Source organism: Oncorhynchus kisutch, linkage group LG20 (assembly GCF_002021735.2).
Source record: "Oncorhynchus kisutch isolate 150728-3 linkage group LG20, Okis_V2, whole genome shotgun sequence".
NCBI lineage: Eukaryota > Metazoa > Chordata > Actinopteri > Salmoniformes > Salmonidae > Oncorhynchus > Oncorhynchus kisutch.
In genome coordinates, this window is record NC_034193.2 from 35,030,917 (window position 1) to 35,051,429 (window position 20,513).

General features: G+C 42.0%; 1 protein-coding gene across 1 annotated transcript; it reads right to left on the reverse strand.

The window, feature by feature from the left end:
* Positions 1-3,328: 3,328 nt before the first annotated feature.
* LOC109876100 (gastrula zinc finger protein XlCGF17.1-like) lies at positions 3,329-19,552 on the reverse strand. The gene is made up of 2 exons (XM_031798761.1): positions 19,435-19,552; positions 3,329-6,639 (listed from the first exon to the last, which is right to left on the reverse strand). The coding sequence occupies exons 1-2, from the start codon at positions 19,484-19,486 to the stop codon at positions 5,564-5,566; spliced, it is 1,128 nt and encodes a 375-aa protein (XP_031654621.1). The 5' UTR covers positions 19,487-19,552; the 3' UTR covers positions 3,329-5,563.
* Between the last annotated feature and the right edge of the window lie 961 nt (positions 19,553-20,513).

A 20,513-nucleotide genomic window follows, 5' to 3' on the forward strand; every position in this document is an offset into this window, starting at 1 on the left:
TCCCAACGAGATGGAAAAGCCAGCACAGGTGTAACACATACTGACTAACGAGGTGACACCAATCAGTCCCTCCTATGTGCTAACGAGCTAACGAGCTATACATGCAAACGTCCAACCTCAAAACATAAATGGACAAACCAAAGCCTGTAACACCTTCCCCCTTAACCTTGTGACCCGTTCTATACATCTATTGTTTGTCATGTAGGTTGAAAGGAGAGTATCTTGGCTGTGAAAGGCCTTTGTACTTTTGTCCCATGGGTCGACCAGCCATCATTATCGTAGAGCACTCAATTGATTCTCTTTATGTATGTGCGTTGTATTGACCTGCCTCCTTATTAATAAGTAAATAAAGATTTAGTTTAAGAATAACTCTGACTTGTGTGATAAGTTTGTTTCTGCTAATTTGATATTAAAGAAATTAACCACCACATTTGGCGACGGGGATGTGAATCTTGACTTGGTGACCGCTCCTGACGACCTGGGTAAATCGTGCACGAGGGATCCCTCAAACTTGGATTCTTAGGGAGACTACACTTCGGGAACGGAGCAGATGGACCAACCTTTGATCTGAGAGGCAGCGAGCCGGGTGGATACCACATCTTGAACGTAGTTAAAAAAGAAAAGTGAGCGAAACAAGTGGAGTTTTTAGAAAAGCCTCGTAGGCTCTGAGTGTGTATTCCTGTGTGAGGGGGCACCTTGGAGGTGTAAACAGGGCCCAGTTAGTAGGCTCTGAATGTGTATTCCTGTGTGAGGGGGGCACCTTGGAGGTGTCAACAGGGCCCAGTCAGGAGGCTCTGAGTGTAAATGTATGAGTTGCATTATCCTAGCAACTAACCATGGGATAGAAATGTGAAAATATTCCTGCAGGTTAAAATATTGTTGAAAAACAACTAATTGATTAGGTATGTTTGGGAATAGCATTGTGTGACTGTGATATGAGAGTTGTGGAAATATGGAAATGAGTCTTAATCTGACTTTTGGATAGTAACATATAGAAATATGCTTAATCAGATGATTGAAATTTGGATAATAAGCGGGATGATATTTTAGAAAGCAGCGGAAGGTCTATAGTTCCTGGGAGGCTTGATTTTGCTGTGGTCTCTGGGAGGTTAGAGAACCGTTGACGATCCCATGGTCATTGTCCGGGAAACAAAAGTTTATTTTTGGTTCCGCTGGGAGTTTGGAGAGCTGCTTTCGTAGCTATGGAGAGTCCTTGGAAAAGCAAATGGAATGGTTGTTGTGAGTACCTCAATTTCTTACGTTTTATATGGATACTGTGAATATATGAAAAAATGATGAATTGTATGTGTGTATAGTGATTACTAGAGATTTGATAAAGTAATACTAAGATTATAATTAGATACAATTTAAACAACCCATATGTAGATGAACATAGGTTTTTGAGTTGGTATCTTTAATGGATCATTTGATAAAGATGAGGTTTAAGCATTATTAAACAGTCTACAAAGTCTGGGAGGTTGTCTCAGAAACTGATGGGAGTGTGTCCACTTTAGGGTAAGTCGACTCGTACCAGACTGTGGCCCTTCTCCTTCCCACCTCACGGCTGTCCTGTTGACTTGTTCCAGACTGTGGCCCTTGTCCTCAATACCTCACGGCTGTCCCGTTGACTTGTACCAGACTGTGGCCCTTCTCTTTCCCACCTCACGGCTGTCCTGTTGACTTGTTCCAGACTGGGGCCCTTCTCCTACCCACCTCACGGCAATCCTGTTGACTTGTTCTCCTTTCATAGGATCCCTGACGTCCAACAATAACACATTCTGACAGAATGTGAACGTTCTACATTCCCCTCTCTCAAACAGTGACATGAAAAAGGATATTTAATATTTTCAAGTTCAGAAGTCAGAACCCATCACCTGATATGTAAAAGAGAGAAGAATGCACAAGGGTCAATGCTATCCGGGTTCCTTGGGACATCCCTACCCTAAACCCTTCTTTAACCCTTTTAAATGTCAACCTCAATGGGTTAGGGACGTCCCAAGGATTTATCTCTACATGAAAATACATGATCTAAGTGATTGATAGTTGGTATTCAGCAGTCACAAAGCCTTATTTCCTTTAATGAACTACTAAGATAGTGATTTTGTCAGCCAGCATAGACAGCAGCTCTACACTTTATTGACTGACTGATCCATTCATCCTTCCATCCCTCCTCAGTGTTCCTCTCCTCTGAAGACCCAGTGAGGGTGGAGCTCAGTCAGAGAGCTGTTGAGGGACTGGTTAGGAAGAACACTTCTACAGCCAGAGAGGTGAGAGGTCACACATGGTTTAGATGGTAAATACATGTGTCCCCTTCGTAGTTCATCGCTTCAGCAAAAGGTAATATATTCCATCTATGTTTATTTACATTAGTGCAAATTGTCCACTGATATTGGTGTAATTTCTCACCCCTTTTGGCTGTATGAACGTTAATTTCCTCTCAGGCACACACATTTGTTCTTTGATATTATGAAGGTAATGTGTGTAAAATGTACTTTTCCACACTCATTCACCCCATCTCTTTACATTGCTTATGCATATTCAGAAGTCACATTTAGGTGCCAGGTGTAACTGAGGCCATAGATGCTCCATATCCATTACCTTGAATGTTTTATATAATATGACTGAATGTGTTTATTTCTGTGTTGAAGGGGCAGTCAAGAAATGGAACGGCAAGGCCACAGAACATGACATAATCAGAGCTGTGGGAGACCACCTCAAGCCCCTGGTAGAGCCGGGGGTGGTGTTTACCGCTCAACCACACCTTCAGCAGGCTGGAAAAGTGGAATTGATCTGGTTGATCCATTTGTTTGTTTCTGTTTTCAGTAGTTGAATCCTTTGACATGGGATTGATACCGATTTTCATACTAAGAAGGACCAAGAGTCTTTCGATTGGTCGCTCATTGGGTTCATATATATATATATCCCTCACTAACTTTAAGCATCAGCTGTCAAAGCAGCTTACAAATCATTGCACCTCTACACAGCCCCTCTGTAAATAGCCACATCCAACTACCTCATCCCCGTATTGTTATTTATTTTTACTCCTTTGCACCCCAGTATCTCTACTTGCACATTCATCACTCCAGTGTTTAATTGCTAAATTGTAATTATTTCGCCACTAAGGCCTATTTATTGCCTAAACTCCATTTGCAAACACTGTATATAGATTTTCTGTTGTGTTACTGACTGTACTTTTGTTTATATCATGTGTAACTCGGTGTTGTTTTTGTCGCACTGCTTTGCTTTATCTTGGCCAGGTCACAGTTGTAAATTATAACTTTATCTCAACTGGCCTACCTGGTTAAATGAAGGTGAAATAAAAATAACATTTTGTTGTTGGAATCAAATCAAGCTTTATTTATATAGCACATTTCAGGCATGAATGCAACACAATGAAAATAAAAACATATTTAGTACACAACAGAAGAATAACGAGCACCCTAAGGAAATTCCATTGATTAAAATATTAATTGTATGCAATATCCAACCCAAAATATAAGCTTGTTTTTTGGAGGGGTTCTGAAAGACACTGAGGGTGTCCACTGAAAATTGACTAGTAACAACAATTGGGACCTAAAAGACACCCACAATGAGACCCACTAAATCTGCCCAGGAAGAGGCAAACAAAAGAAAAACTATACTAACAAACGTAAAGACAGGAAGCAAACCAAAAAGGTAGAGCAACTAAAGGTGTTGACTCTCCACATCTATCAAGACAACTGAAGCACTGGGCCAGACACTCTTAAAGAGAACCTGGACCAGCTCAGGTGAAACACCTTCCCACTAACGAGCTGGACAAGCCAGCACAGGTGTAACACATACTGACTAACGAGGCGTCCTTCGTGCTAACGAACTTTTCGGGCTCAGGAGCTAAAGTCCAACCTCAAAACATAAATGGAAAACCCAAAGCCTGTAACACCTTCCCCTTTATTAAGACAACAAGAATATCCTATGTTTTTGTTGGACAAGTTTGCTGACCACCAACAGAAAACAACTTGCATTTCACATTATAAACTACAATGCTTTACCTTCACCAATATAAACATGGTGTCCACTGACTGTCAACAATTAAAAACAGGAAAACACAAATTTCTAAATATATATATATTTTTCTACAATCTTAATTTTTTGAAAAACTCAGTTTCCAGAACTCTCGTCTTCCTAAAACTCACTAGCTTCTAAAACTCTCGTCCCCTCTGAACGAACCCAAACAAAAATAATCTCCAAATACGGAAAAACGTGCAGTCAAAATACATTGTAATCCATGGCAACTCCCTGGCTTAACGCAAAACTTTTTGACTGCCCACCCTTGAGACAATCAGAAACCAAGTTGTCCTTACCACAGACATGTCTGATTTCAAGAGGAAACTCCTGCATTATCCGTAGTAACTTTCCACCTCACTGCGGAGCTTCTCTCTTTTTTCAGGGTTCACTCGATAGGCATGTTGTTGGATCGGGGCCCAGTCCCCAATGTCATGCTCTAGTACATTTGGGTTGGCACATGTGAGAAATAACCCTGATATTCTAAAAGCAGGGCAACAATGTCAATATAATTGTACCCAAAAAACTGTCAGTTGGTTGCATTAATAAATATCACTACTAAATGTTACATGAAATGTAAATATGAAATATTTGGGTGCATAGTCATATTTTCAACGTCTTTTCAATGACATTTTGCTAGATGGGATAGGCCACTGTCAAAACACAGTTTTAACGTGTCCAAATCAATAACCAATATGCAGAAACAGTTTGGGATAAATTGAAAACCTAAACATAACATGTGCTATTTACACAAACATCTCCCACAATAATCTATTTCTTGTATTTATTTAAACAAGCTCCTTAACTGCACAAGCACCAAAAACGCTGTTGTTTTGACAAGTAGCAATAAATCACTTATCGATTAGGGGGGAAATCAGGTTGTACGTGCTGTTGAAACTAAAACAAAAAAACATGGAAATGGGAGATATCTTTTACCTCACTGGTTAGAGGACAACCTGCAGAAGACAGTCAGCTACATTTTGGAGTGATGCATTTAAATGTAGGGGTCTCTAAACAAAGGAACAACACTTATTTGTCATACCTCATCGATATAATGTTGAAATCAATTGTGCGAGAGGAGAGAGATGAGGTTGCACGTCCTGTTAAAACTAACAGCTCAAAAACCACACGGAATATGGGAATGATGTGTACGTCACTGGTTAGAGGACAATTTGTAGAGAACATCTAGCTACATTTTGAAGTGTTGCATTTTGATTCCAGTGGGTCACCAACGTGGTAAGTGTAACACAGTTCTTTTTTTGTTAGTAAATTTTTGTTAAATCATATAAATAGTACAGTTTCAATTCAGAGCCTAAAATCTTCCCCTGAGGCTAATATCCATATCATGCTGAAATCAATAGAACAGGGGGCAAACGTTTAGGGTTCTACATTGTGACATCATTAAAATACTCCTACTACAATGTAAAAAACTTTCTAAATTGTAACATTAATTCATTGAAATCATGAAACAACTCCTTCATGTATGTATTTTCTAATATTTGATCAGAGATCTTTAATCAGATTATCTCTGGTCACAGCTATAACCTTTAACTCCTGTGTGTGTTCTCTGGTGTATAGTCAGATTGCTAGATGTAGTAAAACTCTTCCCACATTGATCACAGCTATAAGGTTTCTCTCCCGTGTGTGTTCTCTGGTGTAAAGTCAGCTGGCCAGAAGTAACAAAACTCTTCCCACATTGATCACAGCTATACGGTTTCTCTCCTGTGTGTGTTCTCTGGTGTATCTTCAGATGGCTAGATGTAAAAAAAAACTTCCCACATTGATCACAGCTATACGGTTTCTCTCCCGTGTGTGTTCTCTGGTGTCGTGTCAGGTTGCTTGGCTGAGTAAAACTCTTCCCACATTGATCACAGCTATAAGATTTATCTCCCGTGTGTGTTCTCTGGTGTGATATCAGGTTGCTTAGCTGAGTAAAACTCTTCCCACATTGATCACAGCTGTAAGGTTTCTCTCCCGTGTGTGTTCTTTGGTGTACAACAAGATGGCCAGATGTATTAAAACTCTTCTCACATTGATTACAGCTATACGGTTTCTCTCCTGTGTGTGTTCTCTGGTGTAATGTCAGCAGACCAGATCCAACAAAACTCTTGGCACATTGATCACAGCTATAAGGTTTCTGTCCTGTATGTATTCTCTGGTGCACTGTCAGATCTCCAGATTGACCAAAACTCTTCCCACATTGACCACAGCTATAAGGTTTCTCTCCTGTGTGAATTCTCTGGTGTTGAGTGAGACTGCTAGATGAGGAAAAACTCTTCCCACATTGACCACAGCTATAAGGTTTCTCTCCTGTGTGTGTTCTCTGGTGTAGAGTCAGATGGCCAGATGTTGTAAAACTCTTCCCACATTGAGTACAGGTAAAAGGTTTCTCTCCTGTGTGGATTCTCTGATGAATTTTAATGCCTGCTGAGGAGGTGAATCTCTTCCCACAGTCAGAGCAGCAGTGAGATTTATTCCCTGTGGATCTCTGCTCGTGTTTCTTGAGGTGTTCTGATGTGGAGAGACCCTTCTCTGCCTTGTCAGCATCATGAGGTTGTTGAGGCTCCTCAGAGGACCCATGGTAGTCAGTTCTATCTCCTGTGTGAACAACAAAGTCAGACAGATGATTAAAGGCACACAACAGTGGAAATCCATTGTAAAAGGTATGGCCAATAGCGTAGCCAGTCTGTAATGAATGTAAAAAGTATATGACAATTGTCTTAAAATGAGCAAGAAGTCAAATTTGGTCTTGTTTTCACATTAGTAGTGACATCGATGATTTTAGGCTAGAAATAAGTTATTCGTGTTGTTGAAACTTGAAGCAGTGTGCCAGAGGTAAACCCAGGCCCTGCATGTCCCCAGGCACCCTCATTTGTTGACTTCTGTGATCAAAAAAGCCTTGGTTTCATGCATTTCAACATCAGAAGCCTCATCCCTAAGTTTGTTTTACTCACTGCTTGAGCACACTCTGCCAACCCTGATGTCATTGCCGTGTCTGAATCCTGGCTTTGGAAGGCCACCAAAAATTCAGAGATTTCCATACCCAACTATAACATTTTCCGTCAAGATAGAACCGACAAAGGGGGAGGAGTTGCAGTCTACTGCAGAGATAGCCTGCAAAGTAATGTCATACTTTCCAGGTCCATTCCCAAACAGTTCAAACTACTAATTTTAAAAATTACTCTCTCCAGAAATAAGTCTCTCACTGTTGCCGCCTGCTACCGACCCCCCTCAGCTCCCAGCTGTGCCCTGGACACCATTTGTGAATTGATCGCCCCCCCCCCCCCATCTAGCTTGAGTTTGTTCTGTTAGGTGACCTAAACTGGGATATGCTTAACTCCCCGGCAGTCCTACAATCTAAGCTAGATGCCCCAATCTCACACAAATCATCAAGGTACCCACCAGGTACAACCCAAAATCTGTAAACAAGGGGCACCCTCATAGACGTTATCCTGACCAACTGGCCCTCCAAATACACCTCCGCTGTCTTCAACCAGGATCTCAGCGATCACTGCCTCATTGCCTGTATCCGCTACGGGTCCGCAGTCAAACGACCACCCCTCATCACTGTCAAACACTCCCTAAAACACTTCTGCGAGCAGGCCTTTCTAATTGACCTGGCCCGGGTATCCTGGAAGGATATTGACCTCATCCTGTCAGTTGAGAATGCCTGGTCATTCTTTAAAAGTAACTTCCTCACCATCTTAGATAAGCATGCTCTGTTAAAAAAATACAGATCTAAGAACAGATATAGCCCTTCGTTCACTCCAGACCTGACTGCCCTCGACAAGCACAAAAACATCCTGTGGCGGACTGCAATAGCATCGAATAGTCGCCGCGATATGCAACTGTTCAGGGAAGTCAGGAACCAATACACGCAGTCAGTCAGGAAAGCAAAGGCCAGCTTTTTCAAGCAGAAATTTGCATCCTGTAGCTTTAACTCCAAGAAGTTCTGGGACACTGAAGTCCATGGAGAACCAGCTGCCCACTGCACTGAGGCTAGGTAACACGGTCACCACTGATAAATCCATGATAATCGAAAACTTCAACAAGCATTTCTCAAAGGCTGGCCATGCCTTCCTCCTGGCTACTCCAACCTCGGCCAACAGCTCCACCCCCCCGCAGCTACTCGCCCAAGCCTCCCCAGCTTCTCCTTTACCCAAATCCAGATAGCAGATGCAAAACCTGGACCTGTACCAATCAGCTGGTCTTGACAATCTGGACCCTCTATTTCTGAAACTATCCGCCGCCATTGTTGCAACCCCTATTACCAGCCTGTTCAACCTCTCTTTCATATCGTCTGAGATCCCCAAGGATTGGAAAGCTGCCACAGTCATCCCCCTCTTCAAAGGGGGAGATACCCTGGACCCAAACTGTTACAGGCAGGGCAGGATGGATATAGGTCTATCTAAGGTCTTCAAAAGCCTAGTCAACAAACAGATCACTGACCATCTCGAATCCCACCGTACCTTCTCCGCTGTGCAATCTGGTTTCCGAGCCGGTCACAGGTGCACCTCAGCCACGCTCAAGGTACTAAACGATATCATAACCGCCATTGATAAAAGACAGTACTGTGCAGCCGTCTTCATCGACCTGGCCAAGGCTTGACTCTGCCAATCACCATATTCTTATCGGCAAACTCAGTAGCCTCGGATTTTCTAATGACTGCCTTGCCTGGTTTACCAACTACTTTGCAGACAGAGTTCAGTGTGTCAAATCAGAGGGCATCTGGCAGTCTCTATGGGGGTGCCACAGGGTTCAATTCTCGGGCCGACTCTTTTCTCTGTATATATCAATGATGTTGCTCTTGCTGCGGGCGATTCCCTGATCCACCTCTATGCAGACGACACCGTTCTGTATACTTCTTGGCCCTTCCTTGGACACTGTGCTATCTAACCTCCAAACGAGCTTCAATGCCACACAACACTCCTTCTGTGGCCTCCAACTGCTCTTAAACACTAGTAAAACCAAATGCATGCTTTTCAACCGTTCGCTGCCTGCACCCGCACGCCCGACTAGCATCACCACCCTGGATGGTTCCGACCTAGAATATGTGAACATCTATAAGTACCTAGGTGTCTGGCTAGACTGTAAACTCTCCTTCCAGACTCATATCAAACATCTCCAATCTAAAATCAAATCTAGAGTCTGCTTTCTATTTCGCAACAAAGCCTCCTTCACTCACGCCGCCAAACTTACCCTAGTAAAACTGACTATCCTACCGATCCTCGACTTCGGCGATGTCATCTACAAAATAGCTTCCAATACTCTACTCCGCAAACTGGATGCAGTTTATCACAGTGCCGTCCGTTTTGTTACTAAAGCACCTTATACCACCCACCACTGCGACCTGTATGCTCTAGTCGGCTGGCCCTCGCTACATGTTCATCGCCAGACCCACTGGCTCCAGGTCCTCTACAAGTCCATGCTAGGTAAAGCTCCGTCTTATCTCAGTTCACTGGTCACGATGGCAACACCCACCCGTAGCACGCGCTCCAGCAAGTGTATCACAATGATCATCCACCTTTCCTTCCAGTTCTCTGCTGCCTGTGACTGGAACGAATTGCAAAAATCGCTGAAGTTGGACACTTATCTCCCTCACCAACTTTAAACATCTGCTATCTGAGCAGCTAACCGATCGCTGCAGCTGTACTTAAGTCCATCGGTAAATAGCCCACTCAATTTACCTAGCTCATCCCCATACTGTTTTTATCAGTATCTCTACCTGCACATGACCATCTGATCATTTATCACTCCAGTGTTAATCTGCAAATTTGTAATTATTCGCCTACCTCCTCATGCCTTTTGCACACAATGTATATAGACTATTTTTTTCTACTTGTTTACTCCATGTGTAACTGTGTTGTTGTCTGTTCACACTGCTATGCTTTATCTTGGCCAGGTCGCAGTTGTAAATGAGAACTTGTTCTCAACTAGCCTACCTGGTTAAATAAAGGTGAAATGTAAATAAAATTTAAATAAAAAAGACAACCTTTGGTCTTCAATATAAGCCCCTTTCTGTGCTTGCTAAAATTGCGGCACGAGGTTGATGCACATGCAATTTAGTTGTAGAAATTCCTCCCTGCTAATGAGGAAACCGATAGTTATGGATGGAGCAAAAATGGTGAACAAAGATATTCGTTTTTCACAATGTATTCTGAATGTGAATGTGAAACTAAGGGGAGTAACCTAAATTTACAGGTTGTGTATGAGTGCATTTCACACTACTTTGGATTATAATTGTAAGGCTCGTTTGAATGTCCTGCTTAATATAATGTTTGTGTCATCCTCGCAAATTAACTGCTTTATATTTAAAAAACACTTCAACCAGTAAAATGCTCTTTGGCTAGCTTTTCCATCAGCCTGACAATGAGGGTTTGTAAACTAAGTGTTTGCCAAATTGGCCCATAACTTCACCTAACAACAACATAGACCTACTGTTGGGCCCATAACTTCACCTAACAACAACATATACCTACTGTAGGATCCATAACTTCACCTAACAACAACATAGACCTACTGTTGGGCCCATAACTTCACCTAACAACAACATATACCTACTGTAGGACCCCAACTTTACCTATGACGTGATGTTAATCATTTGACTGGCATTCAGAAAATGATTTCCTGGATCAGCTGATGATAGTTGAACATGTAACTAAGAAAACTGCTACAGTTTTAAGAATGACGTGTAATTTTTTAAGAACTGCATTAATGACAGTTTCCATTTGGGTGTTGTCAATAAAATTATGTTTTTGTTTTTTTCACCAGGTAGGCCAGTTGAGAACAAGTTCTCATTTACAACTGTGACCTGGCAAATATAAAAAAAAGCAGTGTGACACAAACAACAACACATAGTTACACGTGGGATAAACAAATGTACAGTCAATAACAACAGAAATATCTATATACAGTGTGTGCAAATGGAGTAAGGAGGTAAGGCAAATGGGCCATAGTAGCTTAGTAATTACAATTAACCTAAGTAAATAAAACATGTGGATGAGGTAGGTAGTTGGATGAGCTATTTACAGATGGGCTGTGTACAGCTGCAGCGATCGGTAAGCTGCTCAGATAGCTGATGCCTAAAGTTAGTGAGGAAGTTGTGTCCAACTTCAGCGAGTTTTGCAATTCGTTCCAGTCATTGGCAGCAGAGAACTGGAAGGAAAGGCGGCCAAAGGACGTGTTGGCTTTGGGGGTGACCAGTAAGATATACCTGCTGGAGCGCGTGCTACGGGTGGGTGTTGCTATGGTGACCAATGAGCTGAGTTAAGGCGGAGCTTTACCTACCAAAAACTTATAGATGACCTGGAGCCAGTGGGTTTGGCGACGAATATGTAGCGAGGGCCGGCCGACGGGAGCATACAGGTCACAGTGGTGGGTGGTATATGGGGCTTTGGTGACAAAACGGACGGCTCTGTGATAGACTGCACCCAGTTTGCTTTGTAAAGTGTTGGAGGCTATTTTGTAAATGACGTCGCCAAAGTCAAGGATCGGTAGGATAGTCAGTTTTACGAGGGTATGTTTGGCAGCGTGAGTGAAGGAGGCTTTGTTGAGAAATAGTAAGCCGATTCTAGATTACATTTTGGATTGGAGATGCTTAATATGAGTCTGGAAGGAGAGTTTACAGTCTAGCCAGACACCTAGGTATTTATAGTTGTCCACATATTCTAAGTTAGAACCGTCCAGAGTAGTGATGCTGGACGGGCGGGTGGGTACGGACATTGATCAGTTGAAGAGCATGCATTTAGTTTTACTTGCATTTAAGAGCAGTTGGAGGCCACAGAAGGAGTGTTGTATGGCATTGAAGCACATTTGGAGGTTTGTTAACAGTGTCCAAAGAAGGGCCACATGTATACAGAATGGTGTCGTCTGCGTAGAGGTGGATCAAGGAATCACCCGCAGCAAGAGCGACATCATTGATATATACAGAGAAAAGAGTCGGCCCGAAAATTTAACCCTGTGGCACCCCCATAGAGACTGCCAGAGGAACGGACAACAGGCCATCCGATTTGACACACTGAACTCTTGAGTTCAGTTGGACTAGGGGCTCCGCAGTAAAATAAAACAATGATAACTACCCTAAACAACAGTATACAAGGCATATTGACAGAGAGGGACATAAAACGAGGCATAAAGCAATCACAGGTGTTGACTGGGAGAGCAAGCTAAGACAACAACGGGTAAGACAACAACAGTTCATCAGCTAAGACAACAACAACTGGTAAAATGGCGATGCATTGGCAGAGAGGGTCAGTTAACTACACACAGGGCCTGAATTTGAGGCTGGGGCCGACAGATTATTATTATTATATCTTTTTTTTAAACGGAGTAACGTGATTAATGAACAGTCCAGCAAGCATCAGCTATGTAGCCAAGTGATCATAGGGTCCAGTGAACAGGAATATATGAAACAGGGAAGCCGTTAGGTAGTCATTACTACGCTAGCCGGGAGATGCGCCTGGCTCGAGGCTAACTGGTGCTAGCTTCGGGACAAGGGCGTCACCGACATCCGGCAAAGGCCGGTTGAGGGCACATTGGACGGAATTACGTTGGCAGACAAGTCATGATGGATCGGCGGGGCTCCGTGTCGACAAAGGGTCCAGGCCAATTGGCAAAAGAGGTATTGTAGCTGGAGTAATTTTGTTTGCTCGCTTCGGGACAAGGGCGTTAGCCACTATAGCCAATCCGGTGCAAAGGTCCAGAGCTTACGGCAGGAATCTGGTGATGTAGTGGCTTCTAGTCGTCTTAGTGAAGAGTCTGGGAGGCATCAGCTGTGTAGCCGAGTGATCATAGGGTCCACTGAGCAGGCCTGGAGATGGGCCTGGCTCAAGGCTAGCTTCGGGGCTGGGCCACTCGGTGGCAGCTGTCTGAGCTGTTTGACTTTTTAGTCCCCACATCCTCTGGGGTGAGATACATTTGGATTTGAAAGGCATGTGTGTTAATGAATCAAAAGCGCCCATTTTAAGAGACGCACACCCAATTCTAAAACAGCCTCACGCATCTTTTTGGTTTCAAACGACCCATGCAGAGACACACACCCCCACACCTTTGTTTTTGAAACACACACATCTCCTGGCCCGGCACACCCGCGTACGCACACGTCTTTTCAGAAATTAGTTTTCTCAGAGACATGCATGATGATAGAGCCCCTTTGTTAAAGGTGAGATACCTCTTTAAAACCATTTATTTAATTCAAAATATTTAGTACAGACCTTTTAAAACACGCTATAATTAACCAATTTTACTGCCCAATATTGAAACATGCAATAATGTTTTTATGTTTAAACATTGTTGTACAACAGTTATACATCATTACCAGACACAGTACTACACTTTTAATAACCTTTCAAATGTTTATAACTATCTGTTGTAGGAAAGCCTGTATTCATATAAAATAAGACATTGTTTTGAAACGCACATGCCCATTTTCCCAGAAAAGCCTTTCTCCGCGACTGACCGGGGCGAGAGAGAAAATGAGAGATTCCCGTTCGTTAAAGGGTGAGATACAATTTTAAAACAATAGTACAGACCTTTTAAAACATGTTATAATTAAACAGTTTTACTATTCCTTTCTTACAGATAAAGGGCCTGGTTTTGACACACGTCCGTTTCCAATTCCACCCAAGCCCCAGCTCCGTAAGTTTTCCAGGCATAAAGTCGTTCACATCCAGACAGGCTTTGGAAAATACATTCGAACTAACAGATTTTTGTAGCATCTCTACTATATCGGTCATGTTACTGTGGTCTTTTTTTAAGTCAATAAACATGTGTGTAAAGTGTACACTTTTGTTTCACAGTAGATTTGTTTAAGCCCACCAAGAAACACCTGATTTATCCCACACCATTAATTAATAAGAAGGTAGAAAATTAATAAGTAAAGGCCTTTCAAAAAGAGGCTGTCATGATTGACTGCGACACATATTTAACACGTATTGCTTGTCTCTCTTTAACACGTATTGCTTGGCTCTCTATGTCTGTACATAGTGTGAAATGCGGTTTTCCTAAAGTTATTACTTTAGTTATAAGTTAAGTTATTACATTATTTAGATGGTTGTTTTATTGTTGTTGAAAGCTTGAAATGTACACAATGAGAAGGGACCTTGTTTCTAACACCCCTGTAGACACACACACACACACACACACACACACACACAATCCCCCTCCCAGACATTCCTGCTTCATAGACAACAACCATAAGGGCAATAAAATAGGGTGGGGCCATACTCTTTGAAATGTTCAAATACATCCCCCCCAGTTCAATGAGGTCCCTAGACATCAATCATCATGACATCTTCAAAGGAATAGATGCATTATATACATAAATTAACACTCACTCTAAGGTGTGAGAACAGGAACAGGATGTCCTGACAGGATGTCCATTTATGGGCATAACCAAGTGATAACTTCCCACCAGGATGTCCTGACCGGATGGCCAAATATGGGCATGCACACGTCATCCGGACATAGGGTCATAAATCAAACGTTTGACGTGTGCCATCTACTTTATTCTCTCTAGTGCATGTCAGAGCAAAAACCAAGCAATGAGGTTGAAGGAATTGTCCTTAGAGCTCCGAGACAGGATTGTGTCGAAGCACAGATCTGGGGAAGGGTACCAAAAAAATTCTGCAGCATTGAAGGTCCCTAAGAACACAGTGGCCTCCATCATTCTTAAATGGAATACTCTTCCTAGAGCTGGTCACCCGGCCAAACTGAGCGACTGGGGGAGAAGGGCCTTGGTCACTCTGACAGAGCTCCAAAGTTCCTCTGTGGAGATGGGAGAACTTTCCAGAAGGACAACCATCTCTGCAACACTCCACCAATCAGACCTTTACGGTAGAGTGGCCAGATGGAAGCCACTCCTCAGTAAAAGGCACATGAAAGCCTGCTGAAGTTTTACAAAAGGCACCTCAAGGACTCTAAAACCATGAGAAACAAGATTCTCTGGCTTGATGAAACCAAGATTGAACTCATTGGCCTGAATGCCAAGAGTCACGTCTGGAGGAAACCTGGCACCATCCCTACGGTGAAGCATGGTGGTGGCAGCATCATGCTGTGGGGATGTTTTTCAGCAGCAGGGACTGGGAGACTAGTCAGGATCGAGGGAAATATTAACGCAGCAAATTGCAGAGAGATCCTTGATGAAATACCTGCTCCAGAGCGCTAAGGATCTCAGACTGGGGCAAAGGTTCACTGTCAAACAGGACAACGACCTTAACTTATTATGGCTGCAGGGGCAGTATTGAGTAGCTTGGATGAAAGGTGCCCATATCAAACCACCTGCTCCTCAGTCATAGTTGCTCAAATTGGCCTATTATTAGTATTGGATAGAAAACACTCTGAAGTTTCTAAAACTGTTTGAATTATGTCTGTGAGTATAACGGAACTCATATAGCAGGCAAAAACCGGAGAAATTCCACCTCCTGTTTTTTTCTGGAGCGAGATATGGATGAGTTTTCACTTCCTACACCTTCCACTAGATGTCAGCAGTCAATAGAACTTTGTCTGATGATTCTAATGTGAAGGGGGGTCGATTGACACAGGAAATAGTCACCACAGCCATGAGTGGACCATGATTTCACAAGGCGCGTTCACAGGGGAAGGACTTGCGTTCCACCGCTCATCTGAAGTAATTCTAATTCTCCGGTTGGAACGTTATTCAAGATATATGTAAACAACATTCTAAAGATTGATTCAGTACATCGTTTGACATGTTTCTACTTACTGTTACGGAACTTTTGGACATTTCGTCACGTTATAGTGGACGCGCTTTGTGACTTTGGAATTGTTTACCAAACGCCCTAACCAAAGTAGCTAATTGGACATAACTAACGGACATTTTCAAACAAATCAAGCATTTATTGTGGACCTGGGATTTCTAGGACTGCATTCTGATGAAGTTCATCAAAAGTAAGGAAACATTTATCATGTATTTTCTGGTTTCTGTTTACTCCAACATGAAGGCTAATTTGGCTACTGTTCTGAGCGCCGTCTCAGATTATTGCATGGGTTGCTTTTTCCGTAAACATTTTTTGAAATCTGACACAGCGGTTGCATTAAGGAGAGGTATATCTATAATTCCACATGTATAACTTGTATTATCATCTACATTTATGATGAGTATTTCTGTTGAAACGATGTGGCTATACAAAATCACTTGATGTTTTTGGAACTAGTGAATCTAACGCACCAATGTAAACTCAGATTTTCTGATATAAATATGAACTTTATCAAACAAAACATGCATGTATTGTGTAACATGAATTCTTATGAGTGTCATCTGATGAAGATAATTGTATCTTTATTTATGCTTTTTGTGAATGCTATATTTTGAATGCTATATTTTGCTGGAAATGGCTGTGCTTATTGTGGTTTGGTGGAGACCTAACATAATCGTTTGTAGTGCTTTCGCTGAAAAGCCTATTTGAAATTGGACACTATGGTGGGATTAACAATAAGAATAGCTTTAAAATGATATAAGACACATGTATGTTTTAGGAATTGTAATTATGACATTTCTGTGGTTTGAATTTGGTGCCCTCTATTTTCACTGGTAGTTGTCATATCGATCCCGGTAGTGGGATTGCAGCCATAACAAGTTAAGCACACAACCAAGACAACACAGGAGTGGCTTCGGGACAAGTCTCTGAATGTCTTTCAGTGGCCCAGCCAGAGCCCAATCTAGCATCTTTGGAGAGACGTGAAAATAGCTGTGCAGTGATGTTCCCCATCCAACCTGACAGAGCTAGAGAGGATCTGCAGAGAAGGATGGGAGAAACTCCCCAAATGCAGGTGTGCCAAATAAATTCACCAAATGAAAGGGGGGGGAAAAGATGAATACATTTTAGAATAAGGCTTTAAACAAAATGTGGGAAAAAATCAAGGGGTCTGAATACTTTCCGAATGCACTGCATTTCTCGACTCGTACCCTGACTTTAAAAAGGGATTTTGGTGAGAATTAGCTTAGGAACTGCGTGTCACAGCATGGCAATGTGAACGTGATTGGTCGACAGTCTCTTGGACGGGCGTTATATACGCTTTGACATTTTCTGGAATAGATTTTATTTGAAAACATTTTTGTTTACTTGCCTGCCTATTGAATTTGGAATGCACTGTACTGTTCATCTCTGAAATTCACAATTATATTTTTGATAAGATATCAATTATTCAAACATAATTCATGCTGGTTATTATTTTAGGCTATTTTAGTTTTGGAGTCAAAGATAGTTTTGGAATAGTTTTCAACCAGTCATAAGTATTGGCGACAAAGCGCCTCGTAACCTAGCTGGGAATGGGACAGACAGAACCCTTCTGTGGTAACAGACAGGGGCGATTTGTAATCAAATCTAATTCCCAGGAATGGGGTTCATATGAACCACAGAGACTGTGTGTGGGATAATAACATGGCCGTGTCCAACCCTGCTTGTTCCCTCGACTCCGCTACCAACCACCAATCTCCAACAGGGCCCTTAACCTGTATCACTAGACGCCTCATAGTGAGCTACAGGTAGGAATCAGCAATGAATCCCAATAATGAGACACCTCTGGGGAGGGGTGTCAGAAACATAAAAAAATAATATATATATATATATATATAGGGTTTTATGACAAACCGTTTTTACAAATCCGTCAAGACAACAACTTAGACTTTACCAAGAAATGCTTTAATTACAAGCCCTTAACCAACTGTGCAGTTCAAGAAGAAAACGTTTACCAAGTAGACTAAAATAAAAAGTAATAATAAAAAGTAACATAATGAGAATAACGAGGCTATATACAGGGAGCACCGGTACCGAGTCAGTGTGCGGGGGTACAGGCTAGTTGAGATAATCTGTACATGAATGTGGGGGCGTAGTGATTATGCATAGGTAACAACCAGCAAGTAGAAGCTGTGCACAAAAGGGTGGGGAGGTCAATGTAAATTGTCCGGTGGTGATTTTAGGAAGCTTTTGGTCCTAGACTTGGCGCTCCGGTACCGCTTGCCGTGCAGTAGCAGAGAAAACAGTCTATGACTTGGGTGACTGGAGTCTCTGACAATTTTGTGGGCTTTCCTCTGACACCGCCTATTATATAGGTCCTGGATGGCAGGAAGCTTGGCCACAGTGATGTACTGGGCCGTTCGCACTACCCTCTGTAGCGCCTTATGGTAAGATGCCGAGCAGTTGCCATTCCAGGCGATGAGGCAACCGGTCAGGATGCTCTCAATGGTGCAGCTGTATTACCTTTTGAGGATCTGGGTACCCATGCCAAATCTTTTCAGTCTCCTGAGTGGGAAAAGGTTTTGTTGTGCCCTCTTCATGACTGTCTTGGTATATACCCACGTGGGTGATTGAAAGATGAACTGAGGTCCATACTCCAGTCCAGTTGATGGTGGTAATGCACCTTAAAGTTGGTTGCCAACCGCCATATAAAGTCCAAAGAAGAAAAAGAAGCCTGAAGGAAGGAGAAATGACGAGAATCCAATTTGGTTTACCATCGCGACTGGTTACCTATTTTGATATGATATGAAAGTATTATTTGAAATTATTTTGATGTGATATTTAAGTATTGTGTGAACTTATGTTGATGTGACATGAAAGTACAGCTATTTATGTTTCTAGAAACGTGTCGCAATTGAGAATCAATTCACATTTAGATGGAATATAGAGCCAGTCTACTAAATAACATACAGTCCTTGGACCTTGAGGAGTAACGGGGGCAGCAATCAGCAGTAGAAACAATAACAAAGCGTACTACCTGCCTGTTTTGGTAAAAAGCTGAGGGATGGGGCTGGAGAAATGCAACCATCCATGATATCAACATTATAGTTTTCACCATGTTTTGAGGATATTGTTTGTTTATATTTACTGACAAACATTGGAGTAAAAGAAAAGCTTATATTATGAGATCTGATGGGATACAACAGTTGAACTAAGCTCATAAGTCATTTATATGGGATTTCTTCAAAAGAACAATGGGTACATATCATTAATGGGGTGGCAGGGTAGCCTAGTGGTTAGAGCGTTGGACTAGTAACCAAAAGGTTGCAAGTTCGAATCCCCGAGCTGACAAGGTACAAATCTGTCGTTCTGCCCCTGAACAGGCAGTTAACCCACTGTTCCTAGGCCGTCATTGAAAATAAGAAGTGGTTCTTAACTGACTTGCCTAGTAAAATAAAGGTAAAAAAAAATATATATGTTTAAGTCCCAAAATGGATGTAACAACTGCTGATTGCCCCTTTAAGACTACATATTGGGCTAATCTAATAATATATATTGAGGACTTCAGGCATTGTCATAGGATACATTTGATCAATTGTTAACGTTTTGTTGATGGTCCACTCTTGATGTTCTACACGTTACAGTGTAGAACCCCTTTACTGCATATTGGTTCAAAGACTGTAGAGACGGTACTTACTGGTGTTAAACAGATCTCCAACCTCCTCTTCTTCCTCCAATGTGACAGTCATCTCCCCCTCCTCCTCTTTCACTCCAAAAACGGAATCCTCCTCTTTCTCTTCTTTTACTGTATCATCCTCTTCCTCTTTCACTCTGAACGCGTCTTCCTCTTCTTTCACTGAAACGTCTTTCTCTTCTTTCACGGTAACAGCCTCACCCTCTACTTGTTTTTGTATTGTAACAGCCTCCTCTTCGTCCTCCTCTTTGACGAGGGTTTCTTTCTCCGTCCAGCACACCTCTTCTTTATCAGGAGGAGAGTAGCTTAGTGAACTCATGTTCGGGGATGTTAGCTAGTTAGCATTAGCGACTAGCCTAGTTCTAAGCTAACTTAGCAAACCAGCTAGCTGACAAACAACGTAAATATATCATTAAATGGCCCAACAAGTACATACAACAGAAGTGTGATTAATGCACAGCGACTAATATATAACAAAACAGTGTAAAGAGCGTGAATGTGTTAGCTATGTTTGCTAGAACGCTACCGAGGTGTCTGACTAGCTGTTGTTGTTGAAAGAATTGGGCTAGTCCATTAGATAATACGTCACACTGGCAGCGTCGTCTGAACCTAAAAGACGCACATCGCCATCTGCTGACTGGAGTGGGCAACGCAGTTTAGGAACCAAACGTTTATTTTTCATTTATTTCATAAACGCTTAATATTATATTAAGTCGTTCAAAGAGAAGCATGTGTTGATTGATTCGTGTTTAATGAATGAGAATTTAAAATAAACTTTACACACCACTCCATATTTGCATTGAACCACACTTCTGACATGGATAATTTTGACCCCAAAGGCATATCTTTTATCATAGCCAAAATGTGGTTAATTTAATTCTTCAAAATTTTCATGACTTTGTCAATCAAGTTGTTCTTAATAAATCTAAATCATGGTTTAGTGTTTCTGTGTCATTTTGACCCCAACCAAAAGCACCTTTGATAAATAGGACACTTATTTCAAATCAAAATCGTATCACATTTTATTGGTCACATACACATGTTTAGCAGATATTATTGTGGGTGTAGCGAAATGCTTGTAG